Source organism: Pyxicephalus adspersus, chromosome 5 (genome assembly GCF_032062135.1).
Source record: "Pyxicephalus adspersus chromosome 5, UCB_Pads_2.0, whole genome shotgun sequence".
Classification (NCBI taxonomy): Eukaryota; Metazoa; Chordata; class Amphibia; order Anura; family Pyxicephalidae; genus Pyxicephalus; species Pyxicephalus adspersus.
In genome coordinates, this window is record NC_092862.1 from 113,076,915 (window position 1) to 113,095,035 (window position 18,121).

Here is an 18,121-nt window from a genome sequence, read left to right on the forward strand (position 1 = left end):
TTTTCGGGAAATATACATTTTGATTGGCTGCTATGTGCATGAACATACCCAAACTAGATTAGCTTACCAGTGCAGTAATTTTTTTAGAAATGTATCCAAATTTATGGTGGCAGTTTTGCTGCACCTAAAATGTGTATTATTAATATCACAGACTGGCCTATGGCACACAAATTTACAATGCAGTCCTTTGCAGAAATGGGTCGACACGATTCGCAGAATTGCAGAAATATAGCATGAACTCACAGATGATCCACTGTTTGTATATTTACTTTTTCCCCAAAAAAATGGCAGCTACTTCGCTATTTCTAGTACATCATTTAGGAGCCAACAATTGCTAACAAAGCAAACCTATAATCATATTTGCAACCATATGTAAACAAAAGCCTTCCCCTTTTACATAATGAAAAAAATATTTTTTTTTAAATTATTTTTTAAAAAAACATTTAGAAAACTTTCCACCTTTCCAACTTCAGAGACTAATTAATGCGAGACTAGAGGAAGAGGAAACCTGCAGGCTTCTAGGATAACTACATTATATATATTCAGAGGCTGCTTCTTGTGCACATGCACATTCTGTGCACTGCATCATCAGGGGCTTTCCTCAAATGTTGGTCTTGCACATGTTCAGAGGGAGCTCGGCACTCACATTTAAAGGAATACGCATCACCCGATCCTGCTCCTGCACAGTGTGAGATCAAGACACAGCATCAAAAACTCAGAAGAAAGAAGATGGCAGCATGGGATATATTGCTGAGCCTTGGAAAGATGTAGGCAAAAACAGAGCAGGATTCGCTATGTATGATATGTACATTGATCAGGGGTCTTCAGCGAGTAAAGGTAAGTATAATGTAACCAAGGAGAAATATGAAGAGAAAGGTAGTAAATGTACTACTTACCCCAATAAATGTAGGGAGCTGTGTGGTATAAATTACTTTCAAATTTTTCTAAAAACTCATCAAACTACTCGATAAAGCCATTAAAAATTATGCTTTAACAATTCCATTTTCCAGTTTTTCAGATACAAACAAAAAACATAGATTAGAAACACACAAGGCACAAAATTACCATATACAAACAAGTTAAAAGAAGGCTTATTAGTGATGTTAAAAGGTACCCAACCCGTTTTGCAGGGCTAAACCTGCTTCTTCAAGGGAAAATCACAAAAAGGAGCTGGGTGGTTTCAAATGATCTTATTAACCGAAGAAAAGAGTGTAAAACCAATTTCATGTATCGTCTGTATGTATCAATGGCTTCAAAAACCAGATTTATGTGATTGATCAAACTGTAGTCGGTAGAAAGTATGTCTTATCCAATTAAATTTGGTTTGTTATAGTCAGGTCATTGGCGAGTCAGGGGTTAACCTGATTGTAATGGTTCCTAAGCCTCTGGGCCTGGAAGATTCTCCACCAGGGAAAGTTTCAATGAATGTCAGAATTGACCCTTGAGAGTAGTAATCGATTGCTAAAAAGAAAGAATTGATACCATATATACCCGAATATAGGTCGATTTTTTTCAGCACCAAAAATGTGCTGAAAAAGTCACCTTCGACTTACCTTGCGTAAGAAGCCGTGCTGGAAAATTGACCTTAGACTGTATTAATGACATATGACTATGAGATTGTGAGCCTATTTGTCTGACAGCTAGTCACATGATTATTGACTTGTTGCGACAGTGTTGCGTAATAAATCAGTGCTTTACCGTGACGACTAGTTTACTGTTTTTCTTTGAAATAATATTGAAATAAATATTTAAAAACATACACCCCACTGATGCCGCAATTAATGTAATTGTTTTGGTGTTTATTTTGAATATTGAAACTTGCCAGGAGCTGCAGTATTTTCCACCCTCGTCTTATACTCGAGTCAATCAATTTTTCCTGTTTTCCAAGGTAAAAATAGGTACCTCGACTTATACTTGATCTGAGTACATACGGTAGTTAGATTTTGGTGATTCACATGTTGATGAATTGATTGTTCAAGTTCAGATTAATTATATTAGGAATTAGGGATGATGAATCACAGATTGAAGATAATCAATCTTACATGATTTATAGTATGTTCACCATTAAAAAATACATTTGAATAGATTCTGAAAATAATCTGTTTAGAAATAAACCAAAAGTATTAATATATAAAAAAAAGGAGTTGGAAGTGTTAAAAATTTTCAAATCATTAATATCAATTATATCAATACATGGCAAATACCATGAAAGAAACTAAATAATAGGAAATATTTGTATTTTACTTATTACTGAAATTTTGTTTTGTATGCTATGTAAGATCAGTGAAATCCTGGCTTAAAACTCCTTTTTGATGGACCAGTTGAAGGCTGCAGTGACAAATACTAAATTTGTGATAGTTTCCAGCAATGTTAGAACACACAAGTGTTCTTCACACACAGCACTGTCCAGTTCTATGTAGAAGGGGGAGGATGAATAGGAGGCACCCTGCTGCATCCTCCCCCATAGCAAATGACAATGTCTGTCGATTTGCAATGTCCTAGTTTTCTACTTCTTTCCAGCGCGGACATGACAGCGGGCGCAGCCATCTTCTCTCTTGTTTGTTAATACTACTTTTGCTCACATCACCAATCTCACACTGCTCATGCATGAAATTGGCACTTTTTCTTTTTACATTCTAAGAAAGCTGCTAATGACCCTTGTCTGAGAAGAAGCAGCAGCCTGAAGCCTCCTGGGTTATGTGACGTATGTGGTGATTGATTATTATTATTAGTAATAAACAGTATTTATATAGCTCCAACATATTACGTTGTACATTAAATAGAGGTTGCAAAAGACATACAGACACAGACAGTGACATAGGAGGAGAGGACCCTGCCCCAAAGAGCTTACAATCTAAGAGGTGGGAAAGAATCACTCAATAGATTCCGCTCTTCTCTCATATCTGTTGGTTATCAGTTGCTCAAAAAAGAACACATGAAAATAATTATTTCCAACAAATTTTCTCTTGACGTCTATGGATAAAATTTAATTGGCATATTGCTTGTGACCATGGTTGTATAATAAAGGTGTGTAACCATGTACACCAAGTGGGGGCACTTAGCGATCAGGGGGTATCAGCAATTATTTCATACAAGAACAATGTTAATTGCATTGTGCCGTTCAATGCCTTTAAAAGAAATAACTTAGTATAGGTCAGTCTGTGTTTTGGGGTGTTGGGTGCAGGCTTGGATTTGTTATATTATCAATATGAAGCTTAGAATGCTACTTTTTTTTAAACCAGACTTAATGCTAAGCATTGCAAAACGCTGGCATCCATCCGAAGCTTTTAGCTGAGCAATGTCTGCAAGCATATGAGATAATGCAAGCAAGCTGAACCTTTATCCGTCAGCGGGGTGTAAAATTACAAACTATCCAAACACTTCTGCCTTCTCTGGATGTTTAAAATCAGGGTGGCAATAATAAGCACAGCTATACGGAAAAACAAAATGTAATGTTTCTCCCCTCCTAATTAATCCTATCATCTACATATCTCAAATAAATAACATTTAAACAATTGGTAATTGAAAAATCACATTTCCCTGCATAAAGTTTTAGTTATTATATTATTATTGATATTAATAAAAAGTATTTATATAGCGCCAACATAATATGCAACGCATTTTGATGAAAGCAAACGAGATAACACAGCAGTAATTTATTCCAAACTGCAAATAGCAACTTTTATAGCAATAATTTTATTGGCATCATCAGTGCAAAATATGAAAAATACGTTTTGTGATTGTGAGTGACCATAGGGAGATAGGTGACCATTTGGAAGATGCCTCTGCTTCAAGACATACTATAGGACCAATTTACTAAAGGAGATGGGAATGTTCACTCAGAAAGAAGAATGATTTACTTTATTCATCCAGTCATGTGGAAAGCAAATTCCAGTAATTAAATAACTGATAATAATGAATAAATATTCACTCTATTTTTTAGTGAATCTTCATATGTCCTTTAGTAATTCTGCCTCTATGTCACTATAGTTCTAACAATCATACAATTGGGTGAACAACTACCAATCATAGCCCTGGGTATGGCATCGACCTCCTGCCATAGCATTTGTTATCTGACAAAAATAACAGAAGAATCTGCTCACCCAAATCAGTAGTAACTTTCCTTCATTGCTTCATCTGATGTTGGTGGAAACATAGTTCCCCATAATGGTGCTAGTGAAGGAAAAGTGCTTCATCTTTGGTGTTAGTAGAAGAATCGTGTCCAATTTTTGGTGTTAGTGGAAGCAAAGTGCCTCATCATTGGTGATAGTGGAAGAATAGTGCCCGATCATTGATGTTAGTGGAAAAATAGTGCCCCATCATTGGTGTTAGTAGAGGCATAGTGCCCCATCATTGGTGTTAGTGGGGAATAGTGCCCCCATAATTGGTGTTAGTGGAAGAAGAGTGCCCCATCACTGTTGTTAGTAAAAGCATAATACCCCATTATTGGTGTTAATAGAAACATAGTGCCCCCCACTATTGGTGTTAGTGGAAGTATTGTGCCCCATCATATGTGATAGTGGATGAATAGTGCCCATCATTGGTGTTAGTGGAAGTATAGTGTCCCATCATTGGTGATAATGGACAAATAGTGCCCCATTATTGGTGTTAGTGAAGGAACATAGCTCTATCATATATGAATATTTTGACAACACCATACCTTGCTAATACTGCAGATTTTTAGAATCTAAAAATCAGACTGTCTACCAATATAAGCACAAATAAGGGTGTATTTCTGTTTAAGGTTGTAATTGTTTAAAAGGTTGCTCAACCATGTCTTTCCATATAACAAAGTTGCTGAGCAGCTAATTTTATTTACTGTTTTACTTGTGTTACTTATTTTTAAAATTTCTTTATTTTGAGTTTCTGAGTAACTGATCATAAACTCTAGCAGACTTATCAATAATGTTTTCAAACTGATGTTTGAGGAATTGAAAAAGCTTTTGCAGTCTGCACCTGCTTTACATTCCAGATATGTTTATTTTAGGAATAGTATATGGGTGCCAGAAGCAATCATCCTCTGCTGTCCTCCAATAACCCCATCCTGGATAGTCTGATTAAATGTCTGCCTTAATCCATGCTACCAGATATTAGAGGATTCACACTACAGGCTGTTAACACTGTTTTAAAGTCATTAAGGCTCACTTGTAAGGACTAGTGCATTAGAAAATTGGAAGACTATGTCCACTCAAGGCTAATCATTTAAATGTGTCTGCTTATTTAGGCTCTGTGGTTTAGTTTGTTAACACTAATCATTTAAATGTGTCTGCTTATTTAGGCTCTGTGGTTTAGTTTGTTAACATTGGAATCTTGCCTTCTCACCAACCACTGATAGCTTGAACCTACAGTCCCACAGTGTGGACATAGACCTGACTATATTGCAGAACTGGGGGTAAAGTAGTGGCCCCCAACTTTTTAACAAAGTTCCTTCAGAGACCAGAATGTGGCCATTGTGAATAGTAATGTTCTGGCATCAGGGGTCAATTGGAGTCAAATGGGCCTGGTATTAATGGTCGGTTGTAATAAAAATATGACCTAAAAAATGTGGTAAACCATATAGGGAATGATGCCCATCATCATTAGTATTGGAAGAAACAATCCCAGTTATATATATCTATGAAATAAATAGTTCCCCATCATTGATGTTGAATAGTGCCTCATTGATGGTGTTAGTGGAAGAACAGTGTTCCCTCATTAAAGTTAATGGAGGATTATTGCCCCATCATTGGTGTTAGTAGGGAATAGTGTCCCCATCATTGGTCTTAGTCGAAGAATATTGTCCCATCATTGGTTACATAGTAAGTCAGGTTGAAAAAAGACATAAGTCCATCAAGTTCAACCCCCAGGGAAATAAACCTATCCCAAATATAAAACCCTATGGACACAGTTGATCCAGAGGAAGGCAAAAAAATTGGTACAATTTGCCCAACGGGAAAAATAAAATTCCTTCCTGATTCCATGAGACAATCGGATGTTCCCTGGATCAACAGTCAGTTATCTTTACTTAAATATTTAATACCTAGTTATAGTCTGTGCTTCTAAAAAAGCATTCAGCTTTTTCTTAAAGCAATCTATAAAACTTGCTAAAAGTACTTCCTGAGGGAGCCTGTTTTACATTTTCACAGACCTTACTGTGAAGAATCCCTTCCTTATCCGAAGCTTGACCTTCTCCTGCAGACGCAAAGTTCTCTATGTGGACCATTTAAATACTTATACAGGGTGATCATATCCCCCCTTATTTGTTGTCATGAATGGAGGAATACTGCCCCATTGTTTATGTTATTAGAAGGACTTATGCCTCATCATTTGGGTCAAAGGGTAAGCAAAGACCTGCATTCAGCCTGAAGACCAACATTTAAAGATCAGTAGGGTGAAGCATTTATAAGCTTTCCACTACATTGCCATTAGAACTTACCTGGGATGATAATGTCACTGCCCCAGATGTGACAGTACTACACCACCCTCCTCAACGTATCTAAGCCTCATTCTATTAGAGCAGCAAAGTGAAGGAGGGCCTGTAAATCTTACATTCTGGTTATCTTCTTCAGGGACTAGCGTGAAATATTTTGTGTTTTTTGTTAATTTTTGTGTAATTGCAAATTGTAAAAATGCAGGGACTAAATAAATGAATTTAAAAAAGTCCTCAGCATTAGTAAGAAAAGCTTCTGGGTCATTGCACTAAGATCTATGAATTATTTTAACTATATTCCTTTTTTATCTCTTTATATCTTTATCTAGAAATTCTCTCATAAAACACTGATCAATTTGCAAAGCTAATGAACTAGTATTTTTTTTACTTGAAATTGATTTTTTTTTACTATTGTGTTGGTCATCAATTTGCATTTTATCTCTACCTCAATAAGGTCTAGTTCTTGCTATTTTTAATAGATACATTATAGGACTCAAATATCTCCAGACAAACTCTATATATTTTAAGGAATTATATTTTTATTTCCCCCAGTGTTTTTTTTCTTTCCATCTGTTTCAGTTGTTTCAGTCTATTCCTTGTAATAGCAGTGATTAGCATTTTACTTAAATTATATGTGAAGATTTTATGTGTGATATAAAATACATTTATATACTGTATAGATTTGTTAATAAATATCCCTTTAATTACAAATATAAATCAAGCAGTGGGCTGGTCTAGCAATGTTCACATGTGTCTAGATTATGATTTCACATGGGTTATGGCTGCCCAGATGTTATTTGGTGTGGTTAGTTCCATTCAGCTTGTGGTAGAAGTGAGGATTTTGTCACTTGTTGGGTTGCTGTGAGCTTATATTTCCATGATATTAAATAATTTCTTCCATTTTCTTTTTTGTTGTTGCAGCGGCAGGTAGTGTTAGAAAATTTGGCATAATAGTTTGGTCCAGTACTAAATGGTTTATGTAATGTTTTGTAATGTTCGACATATATATCATTGTTCTTGGTCACTGAAACACCATTAATGCCTTTGTTAGTGACATTTCATGTATTGTTCATTTTGTATTGATTTCTAATTTTAATATTCAACAAAACTATTTTTTTGTTATGTTTATTAGAAAATGGTTTAAATTCAACTCTAGCCTTACTTTTTACTCATTTCATCATAATCTAATTTTTTGTTTTATTCTTGTTTTAGGAATTTTAACTTAGCTGAAACATCCAAATGTTGTTAAACTTTTCCACTTGGTTTAATTGCATTGAAGATATTTTCCCATTGTTTTTTTTTTATTCTGGCTGATGTTTTTATCCTTATTACTTTTAGCATTATTGCAGGAACAAAAGGTAATTAGTTTCCTGCCAGAATCCTACGATTGGCTGCTTAATAAGCCTATTCAGAATAGTACTGCAACTTTTCAAAGTTTTTGCAATTCAGTATGAAAACAGCCCAAGTGAGCTGGAATACCCCCAAGAGGGCACAATGTGAAGACAGAATACCAAATCAGTATGCCAAGTACTGTTAGAAAAACTTCAGGGTAAAGCCAAGTTCAATGAAAGAAACATATATTATCTCATGATCTGAAAGTCCTTTATGTACTTATGTCCTAAATTACTCTTGCAAAAATCCTCTTATTTTTGTGATAATGGCTGGTGGCATCAGACAAATATGTATATATATATATATATATATATATATTAACAAACATGGCAGCTGAATCTCTTGAATCTCTGCTTCTTTAGCCTGTGATTGGGCAGCAAAGGAGCAACAGAACATTTGTGGTAGGTGCTAGGTGGTTTTTAAAATCATAAACATTTTAAAATCAAAAATTACACATTAGATTCTTTGTAACATAGCAAAAAGTAGAACACATTTTAAAATGGTCTGGTATGATTAATGCTGGCAGTATGAATAACGATAGAATAGATGCATTGTAGTTTCTGTGATAAGATCCCTGCTACATGGGAGCAGTAGTGCATTAGACATTGATTCATCCTGTGGATTTATATAATTTATTTGTAATCTTTTCCTTAGATTTATGACTGACGCAGCTCGACGAGAACAAGAAACCTTAAAGAAGAAAATCCAACCCAAGCTCTCACTTACACTTTCAAGCTCTGTTTCCCGAGGAAATGTGTCTACACCCCCACGACATGGGAGCGGCAGCCTCACCCCACCAGTCACCCCACCCATCACTCCATCTTCATCATTCCGCAGCAGCACCCCTACAGGTATGGGGTCTTTATTTGACATAACATTTACAAAAATGTATTCAAAATCTTGCGATGTGTAGATTACGGCTCCAAGACTGCAAAGAAAAGATTGCATATGTTGTGTATCTGTATTATTGTCTTATTATAGAGCATAGATATAGGTGTAAGCCCTAAGGCTGAATTCACACTGGCATTGAGGTTGTGGTGCATTTACCGCCTCCCTCTCAGGGACACATTGCTTGTAGCGTCTCCCTGCCGCAGTACCATAGGGAATGAATAATTGCCGGCAGCTGTAATATGTGTCATGTTGAGTCTTCGAGTGACTGGCATCTACCATAGGGAGCCATGTAGAACTGCACAATGACTGCCCTGACTGTATAACATGCAGTTAGCTGAAGCTCTCAACAACTTGTTTTTTATGTTTTGTTTTGTTTTTGTTTTTTGATATATAAATTTACTTTACGCCTTTTTCATTCTTTGTTACATCACAGAGCAGATAATTTCATGCAGCCTCTGTAGCCATTTCCAGGGTGGGTTTCCTGATGCGTTTAATATACAATTAACCTAAATTAATAATTGGATTTATAATTGCATCTCCATAGTGGAAGTAGCCAACTACTACTGCCTAATAGTACTGCGGAGCCCGATTGACTTCTAATGCTTTCTTCCCTCCCATTATTAATACTGTACTACAGATGATTACGGACAGTTGATAGGTAATCTTCCTAGAGTTCAAATAAGTGAGCTTTAGATTTTCACTTGTCAGACCAAAACAAAAAGTATTGCTGTTTAAATTTCTTCTGGCCACAATTTCAGTCCCTGGCTGCGTTATACAGAAAGCAGCAGCCATCTCCAGTAGGAAAATGAGGTACATCCTAACCAGGAAAGATTTAGGGATCGGAAATGTTTTCCCTGCAGTAGACATTATAGCTAATACACGGAATGGTATACTGTGAGGATAGCATGTCATTCTACCACCTTATGTCATGGCGCTGCTTACTTTTTTACATATTAGTCTTTCTTTATTATCTATTATACATCTAGGCTTTAGCTGCAAGTTGACTATTTCTAGGCTTCTCAAGAAGGTGGATGGTTCTCTTGTGACTATATTTAATGTTAGTTAGTAGCAATCTTTTATAAGCCGTTCATACCAGACACACCCTCCATAAGTTAAACCACCTTGCAGTACCCTGTTCAGGTCCGAAGCTGGTAGTTTTAGTGGAATAATTGAACAAGCATGGACCAGACATGCTAAGCCCCTAAGATCGGAAAGTCTTATCCCACATCTTTGCCTGTAGACACCGCACTGCAGTCTCGCCTTTTCCTATCTTACCATGGACGTCATAAATTCATCTTTTTGGCCCTGAAAGCATCACTCCAAGTCATACTCATTTGGGGTCCTGGCAGCTTTTTTATGCTCCAAGGGCAGTATATAATGACTTTTTTATTCCAACATAAACATAGCCTTTCCTGCAGAATGATTAAAACGTAGAAATTGTTAATCAACCATAGAAATTTTAGAAGCACCCAAAGCAATATTGGATAATGTGTACATATTTTATGACAGGACCCTCACTGAATAGTTTTATCAGTTTAGGCAGCATATTAAGGAAAATGTTCCATGTACCAGCACTGCTGCCAGCATGGGGTACACTACTGTGTGTGCAGGAATAAATGAAGGCCATGTAAGAAGTCAAGTAAGACCTTAAAACCTGGGGAGTGTGCTGTGGAATTATAACAAAGCCTTTGTTCACTGTTTGGTTTATTCCCTGACAGTTTCCAGCGGTTTGCGCAAGAAAGATTAGTACGAATGCTTCGGAGTAAAATTATTTTCCAGGGAACATGATATTCTGGATGATTTGCCAGTAATGTATAGAAATCATGTTTTCTGCTTTAGTTCGGTAGTTTAAATTTGATGGCAAACCATGTTTAGTTAAAGCTAACTGTAGCTAATTTATAATAACTTTTGGATAGGGAAAAGGGGTTAGACATTGGTTTTGATTATTATTTGCATTTCATTTAGAACATTTTCGCTCTGCACCAGGATTGTCTTTACACAAACTGATACAGAGGAAAATTTTATAGGTAACATAGACATCAGCAGAAGCCTTAATGAGGATTTACATCACTTTTACAGTCTTTAACTGAAACTTGGCTATTAAGAGACTTTTTCTCTTACATAAAGTTTTATTTTGGGAGTGCTCAACTTCTGTGTGCCCAGCACCACCAAATGGAGTCACCCACCAACCTGTTACCACAGTACATGTTTCTGAAAGACTGGGGATTCTTCCATGGTGCGGGCATCTGGAAAGGTAAGTATTCCTGTGCTACAACAGAGTTGTTTGGAGAACATTTATAATGTTCTTGAAATATGCTTAAAGTTCAGTGATACGTAGGTACAGCTTTTAGTAAATTAATGGATTAGTATACATATTATATAAAGGTGTCATTTGGGGAAGTCCTTATCCTATTCTTGTAAGCTATAGAGGAGAACACTGCTGAGTGCCACTTGCTTGTCCTTCCCCCTCCCCTCTCTATAGAACAGAACAGCACTGCGTGTACAGCTCTCGTTGTTTCATCTGTCACTACAAACAATCACAAAAGATTGATTTATCATCTGACAACTGTACAAAGCTTTAAAGACTGCAAGTAGGAGAGCTGTCAGCATAGTCAGGTTCGTACGAAGGAGCAGTGTTTAGATAAAGTTATAGTTGTAGTAACAACAATATTAACTACCATTATGAATATATCATAAGGTGTCTGACCCAGGATCATTTTATGATTTGTCTAGTTTTGGGATTTTAACAGGCAGCCTGCATATTAACAGTAAATCTTCAGTGTCCAGTAATGGTGCTGTCAATGGAGAGTGAGCAATCATATCGTAAACTCTAGGGGTGACATCCAGGATTGGGTGTGTTGATGGATGAGGGCTCCTTTAAACTTGTGCTTATATCATTGCACATGTTTAACATGCACTGGCACATGCTGGATTTTGAATGACTTCAAATGGCTTTGCATCCTTTCAGACAGTGCACAATAACATTTTCACAGTTCATGGGAGATGCAGGAAATGTAGTCTTGCAGCTATTTTTCTTTCTACTTTGGGTGTCACATCGGATTGACTCTTCAAATAGCAGAATTCATAAATTAGAGGAAAAAGCTGTATTACAGTATGCAATTACATTTGGCCCATTAAATAGGAATTTCATATTTAACTTCTATATTAGGTTTGTATTCACTTATCAACCTAATTAGTAAAAGACTTTGCCTATGTGCAGGAAAAAACAAAGAGCAGTCATTGCTAATATCACCCTCCTGCACCCTGTAGTGGGTCAACCTCCTGGTTCCCAACCACGGCTCTGCACAGACTGTGTACACTGCAGTGATGATGCCACTGCTGCTTTACATGCTAATATCTGATTTTGAAAGGGCATTTGTGCATTTTGGGAAATCTATTTATATGAAATAATGTGATCCCAGATGTTGACTTTAATAATTGTAATAATTCACAAACTACACAAATCAGTAAGGAGTTAAAGCACATACATGTATGTGACTTCATTAATGAATTCAGAAGAATGCAGATGACTTTCATTTGGCTTCTACTTTAGGGAAGAGTAAAACATGAGTTTTCACTTAGCCACTGTTGAAGAAGGTAATTTATGATGTGGTCTGGACGTAAGCACCCAGTGTCTGTCAGATCCATTACTAAGCTATCGAATTTTTGCCACATAGAGAAGAGAATGCTAGCAATAAAGGAGGAGGCATATTTCTGTCTACAGATTCATTTTCTATTTTTGCACAGTAAAATTTTTTGAGCAGGCTTGTGTTTCCAGTAATTTATACTGTGTTGTATGAGCGGATTCAAAACCCAGTTTGTTTTGGATACTGACTCAGTTTCGGTAATTTGTTCTCATTAAAGTACAAATAATTGGATCATGTAGTAAATATAACCATGACAAACTGCTGTAGCTTTCACAGAGAACATGTTAAAGGGAACAGAAAATACAGCAGCTGCCATTGCTGACATGCTTTGTGGCAGCCTATCTGATCATGGCTTCACTACCTTGTGCGTAAATTATATGGAATTAGCATGGGGCCTAATTAAACCCCCAATTTATGACTGCAGTGTTGGGTGGGTTGCATATATTGTAAATAAGTTAGTATTTTACTTTTTCACTTGTTACTCCTCTCTCTTTAGCCAATCATAGAACCCCTGGTATTTTGTAATGGCCAAGGAGAGAGGTGGAGTGAAAACGATACCGGTCCAACCGGTGCAAATTAACAAAAGCATTAAGTAACCTTTCTTAATGGCAGCCATGTTAAGATAATGTAAAGTGGCCACATGACCACTTTGTGGGAATTACACATCTCATGAGCATTTACATGCATTTAACGTGTGCTGATGGAGTCCCATCGTTGCTTCACTTTGCACTCTCATGCATTGTGCTTCAGGTATTTTCTGCTGGCCTTTCCTCCCATGTCTCATGTCTGGTAAAATGTACTTTCATTGTTACAAATCTTTGGCACACAACATAATCAAAAAAATCACCTATGTAATTCACTCTAATATGATTTCCTTGAATTATTCTGCAGACATGTCCACCCAGCAACAGGTCTAACCCCTCCCCACTCCATTTTTTAACAAAGAAAAACATTTTGGCTGGACATATACTTTATTATGTTTTTGTGCATTCCCTTACACAGTCCTATAGTTGTCTTATGCTTTTAGGTCCTTAATGAAAGAGGCATTTTGGGGTGGTTTCTTCTGGCTAAATATCAGTTACTTGTCCCAATCCCCCAAAGCTGAGGAGGGAGACGGATAATGAATTGCTTGATTTTGGAATGTCACATATGCACATAAACAATACATTAATTGCTGTAGTGTTGTCTTTATACATAGCGGAGAGACCCCCAAAGACTCGTAAATTCAGCTTCCACAGACCACACCTTATTCCTTTCTGTAATGTCACTTCCTGAGATTCATTCTTCATATTTTCCATCAGTTTATGAAGTCAGCAGGTTTGTCTTACAACTTTAAAGCTAAAAAACAACTTATTCCTACAGTTTAAATGTATTAGTTTACTATAGTTTTTTGAATGAGAATGAGAAGAAGAATGAGACAGAGAGAGAGAGAGAGAGAGAGAGAGAGAGAGAGCAAAAGAGAGGGAGAAACAGAGAGAGAGGTGAAGTCAGACATAGAAAGAATATGAGTGTGTTAAATGTTAGGGTTAATTACGTTAGGCCAATTTGTTTGTTGTATCAAGAAAATGAATTAGTACATTGTCAAGCCACAGAAAATGGTCATAGCTGATGAAGTTGTTTTATGTTTAGTAAGCAGAAGCCAGAAATGGTAGTCAATGTTACTGCAGATTAGAGTGCAACTGCTTTAGCATTGTTGTCCTAATACTGGAAATGCAAAAGATGCTAAGAAAATTCAGGACCAACAGGTTGTTAGTGTAGACTACAGCAAGGATTTAACACCCTTAAGCTCCGTACACACAGCTAATGGTCGTCACCGGGTACAAATCCCCATGCTCATCACAATACACTTTCATCAATGAAGCTGGGTGATCCAGCAAACCTGGAAATTAATTTCTTCCAAGTAATTTGCTAGCAAATGTTTTGAATCCTGGACCAGATCCATTACAGGTTCACTGAATCACCCATCTGATGAAAGTGTATCCTCTGCAGCCTTGGATAGCTTTATTAACTCAGGCCCAAAGTATTCTACAGGTCTCCTATGACAGCAAAAAGTTCTTTTCACAAAGAAACGGAAACATTAAAGAAACGGAATCCTGCCTTGATGTTCTAGAAAGAATTGCAGTATTGTAGCGGACTATAAATGTTTTCACTTACCCATACATATGGGAATTAAATGTAGTCAATGTAGGTGAGCCTAGTATTTTCTATATGAGATTTAATTAGTGGCTTACAGCCATACCACGCCCTCAGTTGAGTTCACCTCTGTTTCAGACAAATGCTGATCATATTGCTTTTCTCCGAAGTTGGCTGAACACACTGGGCTGAGGTCAAATGTTTGGTTAAAGTCATGCTTCCTTTCATTAGCACTGTATAGATTGATATCCCTAACCCCTGGACATCCTTGTGAGAGCCTTCTTCCATGCCTTGTTAGATTTCTCTGCTGGGTTATGTGTACTGTTGACTTCAGTGTGTCAGTTGATTGCTATTAAAAGGGATTTACAATCTCTAAACACCAGCATTCATAATTTTAGTATTAATAAATCGTTATAAAGACAAGCAGCAATGTTTGTCCTTGGCGATAAGACGCTGAAGATGGATACCGGTTACAGTAATAAAAACTAATTGAAATTAAATGTGTATTATTGTGGAACTCCCACCTCTGAATACACAGTCTTATATTACAAGCCTTGGCAGTATGAGAAACAAAGAAATATTATCTGTATGGAAAAGACGGCACACACCTATCTGTGTATATAAACCACAGACGCACAGCCTTCTACATCTCTGCAAGTTAAGGACACTTCTGTTATTGCTGCAAAAGTAGAATCATAACATGTCAAAGGCAGCAGAAGGCTAATGGAGTGTAAAATGAAAACATCATTATTCTGTCCCTCAGATTTAAAGTTCAGTTCTCTTTATAAATGTCACCTCATCATTTGTATCAGGGCTTCGCCTATCACTGATCTAGTCAACCTCTTACACTACAGTTCCCAGATACGTGATTCAGTTGGCACACTTCTTTTCCCTGCTCGTCATTCTCCAGTTATATTGAAAAGGTCACATGTTGTGTTAGTACTAAAAGAATGAAAAAAATGTTTAAAGTGCATCTACAGCCCTTTTCCCAAAAACACCTTCCTTCAAATGACCCACCACCCTATATACTACAAATAAACAATCCCTCCCTAGGGACAATATCCCTTTAGTAAATTCACCTAACCAGGCACACTCCCACCATCCTCTTTCCCTGGCTGGACCTAAAAAGTTGCTAAAACTGGGGTTCCTCTCCTTCTGGTCCCATTTAGGTCATAGCATTACGTTGTTCTCGGTGAAAAAAAGACATTTCTGCTCATAATAAAATCTAGTAATGTTAGCACAACTTTTCCTTTTAATAAAAGGTCTATATTTGACTGCATTTTATGAAGAGGACCAGTGTAATTATCATTTACTTATCAGAAGTGCTGAGTGCACTGGCCGTGCAGGATGCTTTGGAGGATCCAAAACAAGAATGGGTAAACTTTCAACAATTATACTGTAGACGTACCAGTAGGCCTCCCAGACTTCCAATCTGTAGGATTGCTTTACCCACATTTTGTAAAACATATATTCAACTGTTTAGGCTTTTTGTCCATCATCAGTGCAGTACACTAAACAATGTTTTCCATGGCATTTGGACTTGGGTACAATAAGAGAGTGTACTATTCTACACAATAGTTCAGTGGAGGAGTTCAGTGGATCCATTAGTTCCCCCCTCACCATATCCTGGGTTGTACTCTCTCATTCTCAACGTTCTTTGCCTTAGAAGCCATCATTTTCTATACCTTCACTGATGATGCCTACAAGCCTGAAACAGCTGTATGGAGATTTGAATAAATGACTCCATAATAATGCATTGTATCTGTGATATACACCAACCTTTCTGGATGTACAGATAACCATTGGGGTTAGAAGGAGTGATTTGCGTAACTCTGCTAACTTTCTTGACAAAAGGAATAGGGAATATAATTTTCTGGGATATGGGATGCATCAGACGTGTGAATACCCTTTGTTTTAAAAAGTCTCTTGTGCTTGACACTGGTTCAGTGGATTGCTTTTTGGTTCCTTTAGTCTCCTGCATTTTAACCTTTTGGGTTATAATTTCTTTTTAAACAACCTAAAGACTGACTGATGATTGGATTGTATATGTGTTCTGTGCCGTCTGTAGACAGCTTTAGTAGCTCTAAATTAATCATACTATGTTTTATCCTTATACAACTCTGTGAAAGTCAGTCCAAAAAAGATTTACGGCAACTCTTTATAGCCACCTCAGCTTTGCCTTGATATGAGGCATAGACCAGAAGTGGCCTCAGAAAGCTGCTGCACTCTCTTTATTGCACAGAGGTAATGGAGTCTGCATATGCTGTGAAACAAGCCTGTGGATTTCAGGACCACCCTGATAGTTGTAAAGCTTCCTTGTCAAACCACTTTCTCCAACAATCTTTAGAAATATCTGTCCTATATAATTCTAATGCACCTAGAACTGCCACTTCAGGTACCAGCTGCTGGCACAAAAATCATTTTAGCCACTCTCTTTATTCAAAAAAGATAAACTGGAAAAATATCAGCCCATCTCATTGTTAAGTCCTTTATTATGTGGGAACTAAATGACTCATTTTCAGTGCCCGATAGATCCAAACCATAACAGCTTCTGAAAATGTCAGAATCTGACCTCTTTGCTGAACAAAAATCATTTACTACTAGCTTAAAGCCTTGGCAATGTCATATTCCTTTATGGTTTTTTTCTCCTAAGAATTCTTTAAAAATAATTATATATATATGTCCGTGTGTTGTATGTATGAGTTCACATCTTTATAACGTCTACAATACCAAGAAAAAAATGTAATACATATTGCGTCTGCCTTATAACAATGTGTGTACAATTGTCCCATTTCCGGGTTTCATCTTGCAATATTTACTTTCAAGATGCATTTCGCCAAAAGAGCTTCCTCAGGGGATGTGAGACCCGGTACAAGACCAATGAACACCTTATAGGGAAGAAACAATTGTAGATAGATATAGTTCTATAGTCCAGGGAACCAAAAGTAGAGGGTAAATCAGTGGTGTATACTAAAATTTTAAGAAACTGTAAAGCTACAGAATTGGCAGTTTGCAGTAGCACAGAAGCAGAACAACATTCAGACTAAGGGTGGATGAGGCTAATGATTCTACATCCCCTGAGGAAGCCCTTTTGGCGAAATGTGTTGGGGCTAGAGATCAGTTTACCCTTTAAATACCACATTATCATTGTTCTTTGTCTTCTGGTGTTTGGAACCAATCTCTATATGTGTGATTATTACCAGACCTCTACTTAATTTAGAGTCCGTTGAACCTCATGAGAGCATGAGGATCTAGCACTATAGCATTACAGTATGTTGTTTTTTTCTGTTATGTACTATGTGTAAAAACATGTAGATGTTTTGGTTGCCACAAAAAACCCTCTTTTTTCTTTCATGAATGTATTTAGTATAATATTGACGCACATATATACAAAGCCAGTATGGTAACTAGGTTAGTGACAATGAAAATTAATTGTAAGAAACCAGGGTTAGTCTTCAGCTGACTCTTATGTCCAGATGAAGCCCCATATGGACATTAGGACTATCTTGACCCCTTTGCATTCAGATGTAAAGTGCCAGAGCTTCAGTGGGCAATAAAGGCTTGTGGGGACTCAGGGCTCTGTGTGTAACCTGAGCCTAGCCAATCAAAAAACTTTATAGGGACATAGGGATCTGAGTGACAAAGACAC

At 37.0% G+C, this 18,121-nt stretch overlaps 1 protein-coding gene across 1 annotated transcript in view; it reads left to right on the forward strand.

The window, feature by feature from the left end:
• JAZF1 (JAZF zinc finger 1) overlaps positions 1-18,121 on the forward strand; it is a 172,218-nt gene that overhangs the window by 124,427 nt on the left and 29,670 nt on the right. Inside the window, exon 3 of the mRNA XM_072412479.1 lies at positions 8,456-8,652. Within this exon, the coding sequence (XP_072268580.1) occupies positions 8,456-8,652 (197 nt within the window). The remainder of the gene's footprint in view (positions 1-8,455; positions 8,653-18,121) is intronic.